A 12,272-nucleotide genomic window follows, 5' to 3' on the forward strand; every position below is an offset into this window, starting at 1 on the left:
CTCTGGAGGATAAGACATGCAACAGCAGAATAGTGAGTGCAGCTCTGGAGGATAAGACATGCAACAGCAGAATAGTGAGTGCAGCTCTAGAGGATAAGACATGATGTAACAGTAGAATAGTGAGTGCAGCTCTGGAGGATAAGACATGATGTGACAGCAGAATAGTGAGTGCAGCTCTGGAGGATTAGACCTGATGTAACAGCAGAATAGTGAGTGCAGCTCTGGAGGATAAGACCTGATGTAACAGCAGAATAGTGAGTGCAGCTCTGGAGGATAAGACATGATGTAACAGCAGAATAGTGAGTGCATCTCTGGAGGATAAGACATGATGTAACAGCAGAATAGTGAGTGCAGCTCTGGAGGATAAGACGTGATGTAACAGCAGAATAGTGAGTGCAGCTCTGGAGGATAAGACATGATGTCTCAGCAGAATAGTGAGTGCAGCTCTGGAGGATAAGACATGATGTAACAGCAGAATAGTGAGTGCAGCTCTGGAGGATAAGACATGATGTAACAGCAGAATAGTGAGTGCATCTCTGGAGGATAAGACATGATGTCTCAGCAGAATAGTGAGTGCAGCTCTGGAGGATAAGACGTGATGTAACAGCAGAATAGTGAGTGCCGCTCTGAAGGATAAGACATGATGTAACAGCAGAATAGTGAGTGCAGCTCTGGAGGATAAGACATGATGTAACAGCAGAATAATGAGTGCCGCTCTGGAGCATTAGGTGGTGATGTCATCCGCTCCCCAGTAACTTGGACACAGACAGCGCAGTGAAAGCAATGAAGGTTTAACTATTTTGTGACCACATACACATCAGACATAACAGCCATATCTATAACCTATAGGGAGCACTATCAGCCCTGCCACAGGGGGGCAGCACTACACTATATAACACAGAAGATATCAGTTCCTGTATTCTCCATGTTTTTTCTTCTTCCCCCGAGACACTGGGCCGAGGGCGAACGTGGACTTGATGTTCTGACGATCCCTCTCCGCCTCCTCATCCTCATCGTAATGCTCCTCATCCTCCTCTTCTTCATCTTCACTCTCATGGGGGCTGGAGGGCTGGGACACTGATGGAGAGGGGGGCACCGAGGACGGGCGGGGGTATCGGAATCCTTCCGTCTATAAACAGAAAAAGACATAGATTATGATTGTGGTGTCCCGGAGCGGGGTCTCCTATATCTACTATAAACCCTGTGCGGGTGGCTCAGGGGTCCCAGGGTTAAAACCTAAATGAGTGAAAGCTTTAGGGACAGGAGTAAAGCTGACAGGCCTTCTAGCAGAGTAAGGAGTAGGTTAGGGTATCATCTGGGCCAGCCTGTCCAAAGTAACAAGCTAACCTCAGGAGTCTCCCTTCTGGATCTCCTCAGGTCCGGGTCAGTGACCATATAGTGCTGAGCATTGTTACCGTCAGCCTTTCCTGTAATGGCTGACAACATAGAGCAGGAGATGACAGTGACATTGTGGGGTATGCTCCCAGCACTTCCTGTCTCTTCAGTACCTGTACGGTGACATTGTGGGGTATGCTCCCAGCACTTCCTGCCTCTTCAGTACCTGTACGGTGACATTGTGGGGTATGCTCCCAGCACTTCCTGTCCCTTCAGGACATGTACGGTGACATTGTGGGGTATGCTCCCAGCACTTACTGCCTCTTCAGGACCTGTACGGTGACATTGTGGGGTATTCTCCCAGCACTTCCTGTCTCTTCAGGACCTGTATGATGACATTGTGGGGTATGCTCCCAGCACTTCCTGTCCCTTCAGGACATGTACGGTGACATTGTGGGGTATGCTCCCAGCACTTACTGCCTCTTCAGGACCTGTACGGTGACATTGTGGGGTATGCTCCCAGCACTTCCTGTCTCTTCAGGACCTGTACGGTGACATTGTGGGGTATGCTCCCAGCACTTTCAGTCTTTTCAGTACCTGTACGGTGACATTGTGGGGTATGCTCCCAGCACTTCCTGCCTCTTCAGTACCTGTACGGTCACATTGGGAGTATGCTCCCAGCACTTCCTGTCTCTTCAGGACCTGTAGGGTGACATTGTGGGGTATGCTCCCAGCACTTCCTGTCTCTTCAGTACCTGTACTGTGACATTGTGGGGTATGCTCCCAGCACTTCCTGTCTCTTCAGTACCTGTAGGGTGACATTGTGGGGTATGCTCCCAGCACTTCCTGTCTCTTCAGTACCTGCACTGTGACATTGTGGGGTATGCTCCCAGCACTTCCTGTCTCTTCAGTACCTGTAGGGTGACATTGTGGGGTATGCTCCCAGCACTTCATGCCTCTTCAGTACCTGTAGGGTGACATTGTGGGGTATGCTCCCAGCACTTCCTGTCTCTTCAGTACCTGTACACTGACATTGTGGGGTATGCTCCCAGCACTTCCTGTCCCTTCAGGACCTGTACGGTGACATTGTGGGGTATGCTCCCAGCACTTACTGCCTCTTCAGGACCTGTACGGTGACATTGTGGGGTATGCTCCCAGCACTTCCAGTCTTTCAGTACCTGTACGGTGACATTGTGGGGTATGCTCCCAGCACTTCCTGCCTCTTCAGTACCTGTACGGTCACATTGGGGGTATGCTCCCAGCACTTCCTGTCTCTTCAGGACCTGTAGGGTGACATTGTGGGGTATGCTCCCAGCACTTCCTGTCTCTTCAGTACCTGTACTGTGACATTGTGTGGTATGCTCCCAGCACTTCCTGTCTCTTCAGTACCTGTACACTGACATTGTGGGGTATGCTCCCAGCACTTCCTGTCTCTTCAGTACCTGTAGGGTGACATTGTGGGGTATGCTCTCAGCACTTCCTGTCTCTTCAGTACCCGTAGGGTGACATTGTGGGGTATGCTCTCAGCACTTCCTGTCTCTTCAGTACCTGTAGGGTGACATTGTGGGGTATGCTCTCAGCACTTCCTGTCTCTTCAGTACCTGTAGGGTGACATTGTGGGGTATGCTCTCAGCACTTCCTGTCTCTTCAGGACCTGTACGGTGACATTGTGGGGTATGCTCTCAGCACTTCCTGTCTCTTCAGGACCTGTACGGTAACATTGTGGGGTATGCTCCCAGCACTTCCTGTCTCTTCAGTACCTGTACACTGACATTGTGGGGTATGCTCCCAGCACTTCCTGTCTCTTCAGTACTTGTACTGTGACATTGTGTGGTATGCTCCCAGCACTTCCTGTCTCTTCAGTACCTGTAGGGTGACATTGTGGGGTATGCTCTCAGCACTTCCTGTCTCTTCAGTACCCGTAGGGTGACATTGTGGGGTATGCTCTCAGCACTTCCTGTCTCTTCAGTACCTGTAGGGTGACATTGTGGGGTATGCTCTCAGCACTTCCTGTCTCTTCAGTACCTGTAGGGTGACATTGTGGGGTATGCTCTCAGCACTTCCTGTCTCTTCAGGACCTGTACGGTGACATTGTGGGGTATGCTCTCAGCACTTCCTGTCTCTTCAGGACCTGTACGGTAACATTGTGGGGTATGCTCCCAGCACTTCCTGTCTCTTCAGTACCTGTACACTGACATTGTGGGGTATGCTCCCAGCACTTCCTGTCTCTTCAGTACTTGTACTGTGACATTGTGGGGTATGCTCTCAGCACTTCCTGTCTCTTCAGTACCTGTACGGTGACATTGTGGGGGTATGCTCTCAGCACTTCCTGTCTCTTCAGTACCTGTTGGGTGACATTGTGGGGGTATGCTCTCAGCACTTCCTGTCTCTTCAGTACCTGTTGGGTGACATTGTGGGGGTATGCTCTCAGCACTTCCTGTCTCTTCAGTACCTGTTGGGTGACATTGTGGGGTATGCTCTCAGCACTTCCTGTCTCTTCAGTACCTGTACTGTGACATTGTGGGGTATGCTCCCAGCACTTCCTGTCTCTTCAGTACCTGTACGGTCACATTGGGGGTATGCTCCCAGCACTTCCTGTCTCTTCAGGACCTGTAGGGTGACATTGTGGGGTATGCTCCCAGCACTTCCTGTCTCTTCAGTACCTGTACTGTGACATTGTGGGGTATGCTCCCAGCACTTCCTGTCTCTTCAGTACCTGTACACTGACATTGTGGGGTATGCTCCCAGCACTTCCTGTCTCTTCAGTACCTGTAGGGTGACATTGTGGGGTATGCTCTCAGCACTTCCTGTCTCTTCAGTACCCGTAGGGTGACATTGTGGGGTATGCTCTCAGCACTTCCTGTCTCTTCAGTACCTGTAGGGTGACATTGTGGGGTATGCTCTCAGCACTTCCTGTCTCTTCAGTACCTGTAGGGTGACATTGTGGGGGTATGCTCTCAGCACTTCCTGTCTCTTCAGGACCTGTACGGTGACATTGTGGGGTATGCTCTCAGCACTTCCTGTCTCTTCAGTACCTGTAGGGTGACATTGTGGGGTATGCTCCCAGCACTTCCTGTCTCTTCAGGACCTGTACGGTGACATTGTGGGGTATGCTCCCAGCACTTCCTGTCTCTTCAGTACTTGTACTGTGACATTGTGGGGTATGCTCCCAGCACTTTCTGTCTCTTCAGTACTTGTACGGTGACATTGTGGGGTATGCTCTCTCAGCACTTCCTGTCTCTTCAGTACCTGTTGGGTGACATTGTGGGGGTATGCTCTCAGCACTTCCTGTCTCTTCAGTACCTGTTGGGTGACATTGTGGGGGTATGCTCTCAGCACTTCCTGTCTCTTCAGTACCTGTAGGGTGATATTGTGGGGGTATGCTCTCAGCACTTCCTGTCTCTTCAGTACCTGTTGGGTGACATTGTGGGGTATGCTCTTAGCACTTTCTGTCTCTTCAGTACCTGTACACTGACATTGTGGGGTATGCTCCCAGCACTTCCTGTCTCTTCAGTACCTGTACACTGACATTGTGGGGTATGCTCCCAGCACTTCCTGTCTCTTCAGTACCTGTAGGGTGACATTGTGGGGTATGCTCTCAGCACTTCCTGTCTCTTCAGTACTTGTACTGTGACATTGTGGGGTATGCTCCCAGCACTTCCTGTCTCTTCAGTACCTGTACACTGACATTGTGGGGTATGCTCCCAGCACTTCCTGTCTCTTCAGTACCTGTACTGTGACATTGTGGGGTATGCTCCCAGCACTTCCTGTCTCTTCAGTACCTGTACGGTGACATTGTGGGGTATGCTCTCAGCACTTCCTGTCTCTTCAGTACCTGTAGGGTGACATTGTGGGGTATGCTCTCAGCACTTCCTGTCTCTTCAGTACCTGTACACTGACATTGTGGGGTATGCTCCCAGCACTTCCTGTCTCTTCAGTACCTGTACTGTGACATTGTGGGGTATGCTCCCAGCACTTCCTGTCTCTTCAGTACCTGTAGGGTGACATTGTGGGGTATGCTCTCAGCACTTCCTGTCTCTTCAGTACCTGTAGGGTGACATTGTGGGGTATGCTCTCAGCACTTCCTGTCTCTTCAGTACCTGTACACTGACATTGTGGGGTATGCTCTCAGCACTTCCTGTCTCTTCAGTACCTGTACACTAACATTGTGGGGTATGCTCTCAGCACTTCCTGTCTCTTCAGTACCTGTACACTGACATTGTGGGGTATGCTCTCAGCACTTCCTGTCTCTTCAGTACCTGTACACTGACATTGTGGGGTATGCTCCCAGCACTTCCTGTCTCTTCAGTACCTGTAGGGTGACATTGTGGGGTATGCTCCCAGCACTTCCTGTCTCTTCAGTACCTGTACACTGACATTGTGGGGTATGCTCCCAGCACTTCCTGTCTCTTCAGTACCTGTTGGGTGACATTGTGGAGTATGCTCCCAGCACTTCCTGTCTCTTCAGTACCCGTAGGGTGACATTGTGGGGTATGCTCCCAGCACTTCCTGTCTCTTCAGTACCTGTACGGTGACATTGTGGGGTATGCTCCCAGCACTTCCTGTCTCTTCAGTACCTGTACGGTGACATTGTGGGGTATGCTCTCAGCACTTCCTGTCTCTTCAGTACCTGTACACTGACATTGTGGGGTATGCTCCCAGCACTTCCTGTCTCTTCAGTACCTGTAGGGTGACATTGTGGGGTATGCTCTCAGCACTTCCTGTCTCTTCAGTACTTGTACTGTGACATTGTGGGGTATGCTCCCAGCACTTCCTGTCTCTTCAGTACCTGTACACTGACATTGTGGGGTATGCTCCCAGCACTTCCTGTCTCTTCAGTACCTGTACTGTGACATTGTGGGGTATGCTCCCAGCACTTCCTGTCTCTTCAGTACCTGTAGGGTGACATTGTGGGGTATGCTCTCAGCACTTCCTGTCTCTTCAGTACCTGTACACTGACATTGTGGGGTATGCTCTCAGCACTTCCTGTCTCTTCAGTACCTGTACACTGACATTGTGGGGTATGCTCTCAGCACTTCCTGTCTCTTCAGTACCTGTACACTGACATTGTGGGGTATGCTCCCAGCACTTCCTGTCTCTTCAGTACCTGTAGGGTGACATTGTGGGGTATGCTCCCAGCACTTCCTGCCTCTTCAGTACCTGTAGGGTGACATTGTGGGGTATGCTCCCAGCACTTCCTGTCTCTTCAGTACCCGTAGGGTGACCTTGTGGGGTATGCTCTCAGCACTTCCTGTCTCTTCAGTACCTGTACACTGACATTGTGGGGTATGCTCCCAGCACTTCCTGTCTCTTCAGTACCCGTAGGGTGACATTGTGGGGTATGCTCCCAGCACTTCCTGTCTCTTCAGTACCTGTACGGTGACATTGTGGGGTATGCTCTCAGCACTTCCTGTCTCTTCAGTACCTGTACACTGACATTGTGGGGTATGCTCCCAGCACTTCCTGTCTCTTCAGTACCTGTACGGTGACATTGTGGGGTATGCTCTCAGCACTTCCTGTCTCTTCAGTACCTGTACACTGACATTGTGGGGTATGCTCCCAGCACTTCCTGCCTCTTCAGTACCTGTACACTGACATTGTGGGGTATGCTCCCAGCACTTCCTGTCTCTTCAGTACCTGTAGGGTGACATTGTGGGGTATGCTCCCAGCACTTCCTGTCTCTTCAGTACCTGTACACTGACATTGTGGGGTATGCTCTCAGCACTTCCTGTCTCTTCAGTACCTGTACACTGACATTGTGGGGTATGCTCCCAGCACTTCCTGTCTCTTCAGTACCTGTAGGGTGACATTGTGGGGTATGCTCCCAGCACTTCCTGCCTCTTCAGTACCTGTAGGGTGACATTGTGGGGTATGCTCCCAGCACTTCCTGTCTCTTCAGTACCCGTAGGGTGACCTTGTGGGGTATGCTCTCAGCACTTCCTGTCTCTTCAGTACCTGTACACTGACATTGTGGGGTATGCTCCCAGCACTTCCTGTCTCTTCAGTACCCGTAGGGTGACATTGTGGGGTATGCTCCCAGCACTTCCTGTCTCTTCAGTACCTGTACGGTGACATTGTGGGGTATGCTCTCAGCACTTCCTGTCTCTTCAGTACCTGTACACTGACATTGTGGGGTATGCTCCCAGCACTTCCTGTCTCTTCAGTACCTGTACGGTGACATTGTGGGGTATGCTCTCAGCACTTCCTGTCTCTTCAGTACCTGTACACTGACATTGTGGGGTATGCTCCCAGCACTTCCTGCCTCTTCAGTACCTGTACACTGACATTGTGGGGTATGCTCCCAGCACTTCCTGTCTCTTCAGTACCTGTAGGGTGACATTGTGGGGTATGCTCCCAGCACTTCCTGTCTCTTCAGTACCTGTACACTGACATTGTGGGGTATGCTCCCAGCACTTCCTGTCTCTTCAGTACCTGTTGGGTGACATTGTGGGGTATGCTCCCAGCACTTACTGTCTCTTCAGTACCCGTAGGGTGACATTGTGGGGTATGCTCTCAGCACTTCCTGTCTCTTCAGTACCTGTACACTGACATTGTGGGGTATGCTCCCAGCACTTCCTGTCTCTTCAGTACCTGTAGGGTGACATTGTGGGGTATGCTCCCAGCACTTCCTGTCTCTTCAGTACCTGTACGGTGACATTGTGGGGTATGCTCTCAGCACTTCCTGTCTCTTCAGTACCTGTACACTGACATTGTGGGGTATGCTCCCAGCACTTCCTGTCTCTTCAGTACCTGTACACTGACATTGTGGGGTATGCTCCCAGCACTTCCTGTCTCTTCAGTACCTGTACACTGACATTGTGGGGTATGCTCTCAGCACTTCCTGTCTCTTCAGTACCTGTAGGGTGACATTGTGGGGTATGCTCTCAGCACTTCCTGTCTCTTCAGTACCTCTAGGGTGACATTGTGGGGTATGCTCCCAGCACTTCCTGTCTCTTCAGTACCTGTAGGGTGACATTGTGGGGTATGCTCCCAGCACTTCCTGTCTCTTCAGTACCTGCACTGTGACATTGTGGGGTATGCTCTCAGCACTTCCTGTCTCTTCAGTACCTGTAGGGTGACATTGTAGGGTATGCTCCCAGCACTTCCTGTCTCTTCAGTACCTGCACTGTGACATTGTGGGGTATGCTCCCAGCACTTCCTGTCTCTTCAGTACCTGCACTGTGACATTGTGGGGTATGCTCTCAGCACTTCCTGTCTCTTCAGTACCTGTTGGGTGACATTGTGGGGTATGCTCTCAGCACTTCCTGTCTCTTCAGTACCTGTAGGGTGACATTGTGGGGTATGCTCCCAGCACTTCCTGTCTCTTCAGTACCTGTACACTGACATTGTGGGGTATGCTCTCAGCACTTCCTGTCTCTTCAGTACCTGTACACTGACATTGTGGGGTATGCTCTCAGCACTTCCTGTCTCTTCAGTACCTGTACACTGACATTGTGGGGTATGCTCCCAGCACTTCCTGTCTCTTCAGTACCTGTAGGGCGACATTGTGGGGTATGCTCTCAGCACTTCCTGTCTCTTCAGTACCTGTACACTGACATTGTGGGGTATGCTCCCAGCACTTCCTGTCTCTTCAGTACCTGTAGGGTGACATTGTGGGGTATGCTCCCAGCACTTCCTGTCTCTTCAGTACCTGTACACTGACATTGTGGGGTATGCTCTCAGCACTTCCTGTCTCTTCAGTACCTGTACACTGACATTGTGGGGTATGCTCTCAGCACTTCCTGTCTCTTCAGTACCTGTACACTGACATTGTGGGGTATGCTCTCAGCACTTCCTGTCTCTTCAGTACCTGTACGGTGACATTGTGGGGTATGCCCTCAGCACTTCCTGTCTCTTCAGTACCTGTAGGGTGACATTGTGGGGTATGCCCTCAGCACTTCCTGTCTCTTCAGTACCTGTAGGGTGACATTGTGGGGTATGCTCCCAGCACTTCCTGTCTCTTCAGTACCTGTACTGTGACATTGTGGGGTATGCTCCCAGCACTTCCTGTCTCTTCAGTACCTGTACGGTGACATTGTGGGGTATGCTCCCAGCACTTCCTGTCTCTTCAGTACCCGTAGGGTGACATTGTGGGGTATGCTCTCAGCACTTCCTGTCTCTTCAGTACCTGTAGGGTGACATTGTGGGGTATGCTCTCAGCACTTCCTGTCTCTTCAGTACCTGTTGGGTGACATTGTGGGGTATGCTCCCAGCACTTCCTGTCTCTTCAGTACCTGCACTGTGACATTGTGGGGTATGCTCTCAGCACTTCCTGTCTCTTCAGTACCTGTTGGGTGACATTGTGGGGTATGCTCCCAGCACTTCCTGTCTCTTCAGTACCTGTTGGGTGACATTGTGGGGTATGCTCTCAGCACTTCCTGTCTCTTCAGTACCTGTAGGGTGACATTGTGGGGTATGCTCCCAGCACTTCCTGTCTCTTCAGTACCTGCACTGTGACATTGTGGGGTATGCTCTCAGCACTTCCTGTCTCTTCAGTACCTGTTGGGTGACATTGTGGGGTATGCTCCCAGCACTTCCTGTCTCTTCAGTACCTGTTGGGTGACATTGTGGGGTATGCTCTCAGCACTTCCTGTCTCTTCAGTACCTGTTGGGTGACATTGTGGGGTATGCTCCCAGCACTTCCTGTCTCTTCAGTACCTGCACTGTGACATTGTGGGGTATGCTCTCAGCACTTCCTGCCTCTTCAGTACCTGTACACTGACATTGTGGGGTATGCTCTCAGCACTTCCTGTCTCTTCAGTACCTGTAGGGTGACATTGTGGGGTATGCTCTCAGCACTTCCTGTCTCTTCAGTACCTGTACACTGACATTGTGGGGTATGCTCCCAGCACTTCCTGTCTCTTCAGTACCCGTAGGGTGACATTGTGGGGTATGCTCCCAGCACTTCCTGTCTCTTCAGTACCTGTACACTGACATTGTGGGGTATGCTCCCAGCACTTCCTGTCTCTTCAGTACCCGTAGGGTGACATTGTGGGGTATGCTCCCAGCACTTCCTGTCTCTTCAGTACCTGTACGGTGACATTGTGGGGTATGCTCTCAGCACTTCCTGTCCCTTCAGTACCTGTACACTGACATTGTGGGGTATGCTCTCAGCACTTCCTGTCTCTTCAGTACCTGTTGGGTGACATTGTGGGGTATGCTCTCAGCACTTCCTGTCTCTTCAGTACCTGTACACTGACATTGTGGGGTATGCTCTCAGCACTTCCTGTCTCTTCAGTACCTGTAGGGTGACATTGTGGGGTATGCTCTCAGCACTTCCTGTCTCTTCAGTACCTGTTGGGTGACATTGTGGGGTATGCTCTCAGCACTTCCTGTCTCTTCAGTACCTGTAGGGTGACATTGTGGGGTATGCTCCCAGCACTTCCTGTCTCTTCAGTACCTGTACACTGACATTGTGGGGTATGCTCTCAGCACTTCCTGTCTCTTCAGTACCTGTACGGTGACATTGTGGGGTATGCTCTCAGCACTTCCTGTCTCTTCAGTACCTGTAGGGTGACATTGTGGGGTATGCTCCCAGCACTTCCTGTCTCTTCAGTACCTGTAGGGTGACATTGTGGGGTATGCTCCCAGCACTTCCTGTCTCTTCAGTACCTGTACACTGACATTGTGGGGTATGCTCTCAGCACTTCCTGTCTCTTCAGTACCTGTACGGTGACATTGTGGGGTATGCTCTCAGCACTTCCTGTCTCTTCAGTACCTGTAGGGTGACATTGTGGGGTATGCTCCCAGCACTTCCTGTCTCTTCAGTACCTGTACGGTGACATTGTGGGGTATGCTCTCAGCACTTCCTGTCTCTTCAGTACCTGCACTGTGACATTGTGGGGTATGCTCTCAGCACTTCCTGTCTCTTCAGTACCTGTACGGTGACATTGTGGGGTATGCTCTCAGCACTTCCTGTCTCTTCAGTACCTGTACACTGACATTGTGGGGTATGCTCCCAGCACTTCCTGTCTCTTCAGTACCCGTAGGGTGACATTGTGGGGTATGCTCCCAGCACTTCCTGTCTCTTCAGTACCTGTACACTGACATTGTGGGGTATGCTCCCAGCACTTCCTGTCTCTTCAGTACCCGTAGGGTGACATTGTGGGGTATGCTCCCAGCACTTCCTGTCTCTTCAGTACCTGTACGGTGACATTGTGGGGTATGCTCTCAGCACTTCCTGTCCCTTCAGTACCTGTACACTGACATTGTGGGGTATGCTCTCAGCACTTCCTGTCTCTTCAGTACCTGTTGGGTGACATTGTGGGGTATGCTCTCAGCACTTCCTGTCTCTTCAGTACCTGTACACTGACATTGTGGGGTATGCTCTCAGCACTTCCTGTCTCTTCAGTACCTGTAGGGTGACATTGTGGGGTATGCTCTCAGCACTTCCTGTCTCTTCAGTACCTGTTGGGTGACATTGTGGGGTATGCTCTCAGCACTTCCTGTCTCTTCAGTACCTGTAGGGTGACATTGTGGGGTATGCTCCCAGCACTTCCTGTCTCTTCAGTACCTGTACACTGACATTGTGGGGTATGCTCTCAGCACTTCCTGTCTCTTCAGTACCTGTACGGTGACATTGTGGGGTATGCTCTCAGCACTTCCTGTCTCTTCAGTACCTGTAGGGTGACATTGTGGGGTATGCTCCCAGCACTTCCTGTCTCTTCAGTACCTGTAGGGTGACATTGTGGGGTATGCTCCCAGCACTTCCTGTCTCTTCAGTACCTGTACACTGACATTGTGGGGTATGCTCTCAGCACTTCCTGTCTCTTCAGTACCTGTACGGTGACATTGTGGGGTATGCTCTCAGCACTTCCTGTCTCTTCAGTACCTGTAGGGTGACATTGTGGGGTATGCTCCCAGCACTTCCTGTCTCTTCAGTACCTGTACGGTGACATTGTGGGGTATGCTCTCAGCACTTCCTGTCTCTTCAGTAC

The 12,272-nt window shown here is 51.2% G+C and overlaps 1 protein-coding gene across 1 annotated transcript in view; it reads right to left on the reverse strand.

Annotated features, from left to right (window-relative positions):
• Positions 1-786: 786 nt before the first annotated feature.
• Positions 787-12,272, reverse strand: part of LOC130332981 (glycogen [starch] synthase, liver-like) — a 115,498-nt gene continuing 104,012 nt past the window's right edge. The window contains exon 16 of the mRNA XM_056553828.1: positions 787-1,129. Coding sequence (XP_056409803.1) covers positions 908-1,129 — 222 coding nt within the window. The 3' untranslated portion in view covers positions 787-907. The remainder of the gene's footprint in view (positions 1,130-12,272) is intronic.

This window comes from Hyla sarda, unplaced genomic scaffold (assembly GCF_029499605.1).
Source record: "Hyla sarda isolate aHylSar1 unplaced genomic scaffold, aHylSar1.hap1 scaffold_396, whole genome shotgun sequence".
Lineage (NCBI taxonomy): Eukaryota > Metazoa > Chordata > Amphibia > Anura > Hylidae > Hyla > Hyla sarda.